This window comes from Felis catus, chromosome D4 (genome assembly GCF_018350175.1).
Source record: "Felis catus isolate Fca126 chromosome D4, F.catus_Fca126_mat1.0, whole genome shotgun sequence".
Classification (NCBI taxonomy): Eukaryota; Metazoa; Chordata; class Mammalia; order Carnivora; family Felidae; genus Felis; species Felis catus.
In genome coordinates, this window is record NC_058380.1 from 27,621,176 (window position 1) to 27,623,609 (window position 2,434).

At 65.9% G+C, this 2,434-nt stretch overlaps 1 protein-coding gene across 1 annotated transcript; it reads right to left on the bottom strand.

Moving 5' to 3' along the window:
• Positions 1 to 698: 698 nt before the first annotated feature.
• GAS1 (growth arrest specific 1) lies at positions 699 to 1,969 on the bottom strand. The gene has a single exon (XM_011288313.4). The coding sequence runs from the start codon at positions 1,967 to 1,969 to the stop codon at positions 929 to 931; it is 1,041 nt and encodes a 346-aa protein (XP_011286615.3). The 3' UTR covers positions 699 to 928.
• Positions 1,970 to 2,434: the final 465 nt, after the last annotated feature.

Sequence of the window (2,434 nt, forward strand, 5' to 3'; positions counted from 1 at the left end):
GGTAACAAATCCCAGTTTTAATACACTTTATATAGAAGTACCAGAGTTTAGCACCCTGATAAAAGCAGAGGCAATATATTTTCTCCGCATATTTGTACATACAATTTGATGTAAAGAACAAAAATGACAAGACAAACATCATAAGAGGCTTTCATAGATGGCAGTGCACAGCTCTTTTACATAAAAAGTTGCATTGTTCAACACCACTAGCAACCCTTTAGATCAGCATCTTTTTGACCCTTAATCCTAAGAAATGTGCTAAGAGATCAGAGTGGTGGCAATGAAATTAAGGTCAAGGGCTCAAAGTTGCCCCAAACGAATTCAGGCATATTAACCCCTTCCCATTCCCCCTCCCCCGCCCAAACAGAATTCTGAGCGCTGACCAAGAGTAAACAAATGAATCAGTTAGTGGGACTTTTCTGTTTACTCACGATTGCAATGTCCTCACTGGCCACAATAAAAGTCGACACCGGCACTCCCCGCCCCCCCCCCCCTCACCCCGCACAGTTAAAATGCTAATAAACAGCCCCTTTGCAAATGTAAATCTTCCTTCAAACTCCTGCTCCAAGCCCACTCCTTTGAAACTGTTAAGGCCCCACAGGTCAGTATCCTCTCTCCACATCCCACCCACCCACCCACCCCTGCCTCCCCCATTCCATCCCCGGCATCCTAAACTCTAGCTAGGCCGGTTTCCGCTGGGCAGACGAGCTGGGAGTTTCTGGAGCCTGGAATGGGAGGGGGAGGATGTCCAAGAAGTCATGCTCGGGAGAGGACACGGGAGAAGTGCCAAGAGTCGTGCAGGAGAGACCCGCTAGGCAGAGTCTACTTAGTACACGCTTTGGAAAGTATCCAAACCATCCCCTCGGTCCCCGTGCCACAGGTGCCCCGGCGCAGGCCCTCCCGCAGCCCACGGCGGGGGACTCCAGGGCTAAAAGAGCAGCGGCAGCAGCGGCAGCAAGATGGAGGCGAGCGGGGTCCAAGCGCCTCCGGGCGCCGAGCGACCGCCGCCGCTGCTCCTGCGCCCCGGCCCGTAGGGCAGGTCCCCGCGGCCGCCCGTGGCTGCAGCGCCGCCGCCCGGGCGCGCCGGGTGCGGGACGCCGTCGTCATCGTCCAGCGGCTGCTCGCCGCCCGCGCCCCCGGCGCGCTGCTCGTCGTCGTAGTCCTCGTCGTAGTAGTCGTCCAGGCCCCCGTCCGAGCCGCTGCTGCCCGGGCCGTTACCCAGCTCGGCACCGAAGCACAGGCGGGCCATGTTCTCCTTGACCGACTCACAGATGGGCCGCTCCAGGCCGTCGCACACGCAGTCGTTGAGCAGCGCCGCCTTGGGCACGGCCAGCATGTCCTCGATGACCGTGCGGCACTCGTCGGTGCAGCGCAGCCCGTTGAAGAGCTTGCCGCAGTAGGTCAGGTAGCGGCTGAGGGCCAGGTTGCAGCGGCTGTCGCGGTCGCAGCGCCGCCGGGCCTCGGTGCAGCCCATGACCCCGCCCGCGCCCGGGCCGCCCGCGCCGCCGCTGCTCGTCCGGGGCAGGCACGGCTCAATGGCGCGCTTGGTGGACTTGCAGTTCTCGTCCTGCGCGCAGTCACAGTCTTCCAGGGCGGGCCCGCGGCGCGTGTGGTTGAGCTGAATGAGCGCCGAGATGCAGTGGCTCGGGCAGCGCCAGCGCGACGAGAACGAGGCGGCCGAGGCCGGGAAGGCGGCGGCGGCGGCGGCGGCCCCCGGCGCGTCGCCCCCGCCGCGCTGCGCCAGTACGGGCGCGCACGCCTCGGCGTACTGGTTGTAGGCGTAGCTGCACTCCGGCTCCCCCTGGCACTGCAGCAGCGCCTGCCAGCAGATGAGGCGGCGGCCGTGCGCCAGCCCCGAGCCCCGCGGCGCCGAGCCCAGCAGCTGCAGCAGCGCCATCAGGCACAGCCAGGCGCCCGGCACGGTCCCCGCGCGGGCCCCGCCGCCGCCGCCCAGCAGCCCTGCCACCATCGCGGGCAGCGGCGGCCGCCGGGCGAAGAGGGGAAAGGAGACGAGGCGCGGGCAGCGGCGGACGCGGAGCCGGTGGAAAAGTTTGCCCCAGTCCTGCCAACTTCTTGCATGAGTGTTTTCATAAATCCATGCGCGCCGCTCGCTGGTGCCGCGCCGCTCGCAGAAGGTCGGGTCGCCCGCTCGCTCGGGCTGTGGTGGTTTCCCAGAAATGCACAGCCGCGGAGAGCCCCTCCGCTCGGCCCCCGGCGGTGGCGGGAGGCGCTCACTGCCGCCCCGGGGGGCTGCGGGCCGCGGGGCCGCGGCGGGGCTGCAGGACCGCGCGGCGCCGCGGGTGCATTTTGCTCCGCGCCTGCAGATCCGTTGTGCGGCCGCAGCGGCTCCTTCCTCCCGGGCTCAGCGCCGCGCCGCCGCCGCCACCGCCGCCGCCGCCGCCGCTGCTGCGGGCTCTAGCATCGCGCCGCTTCC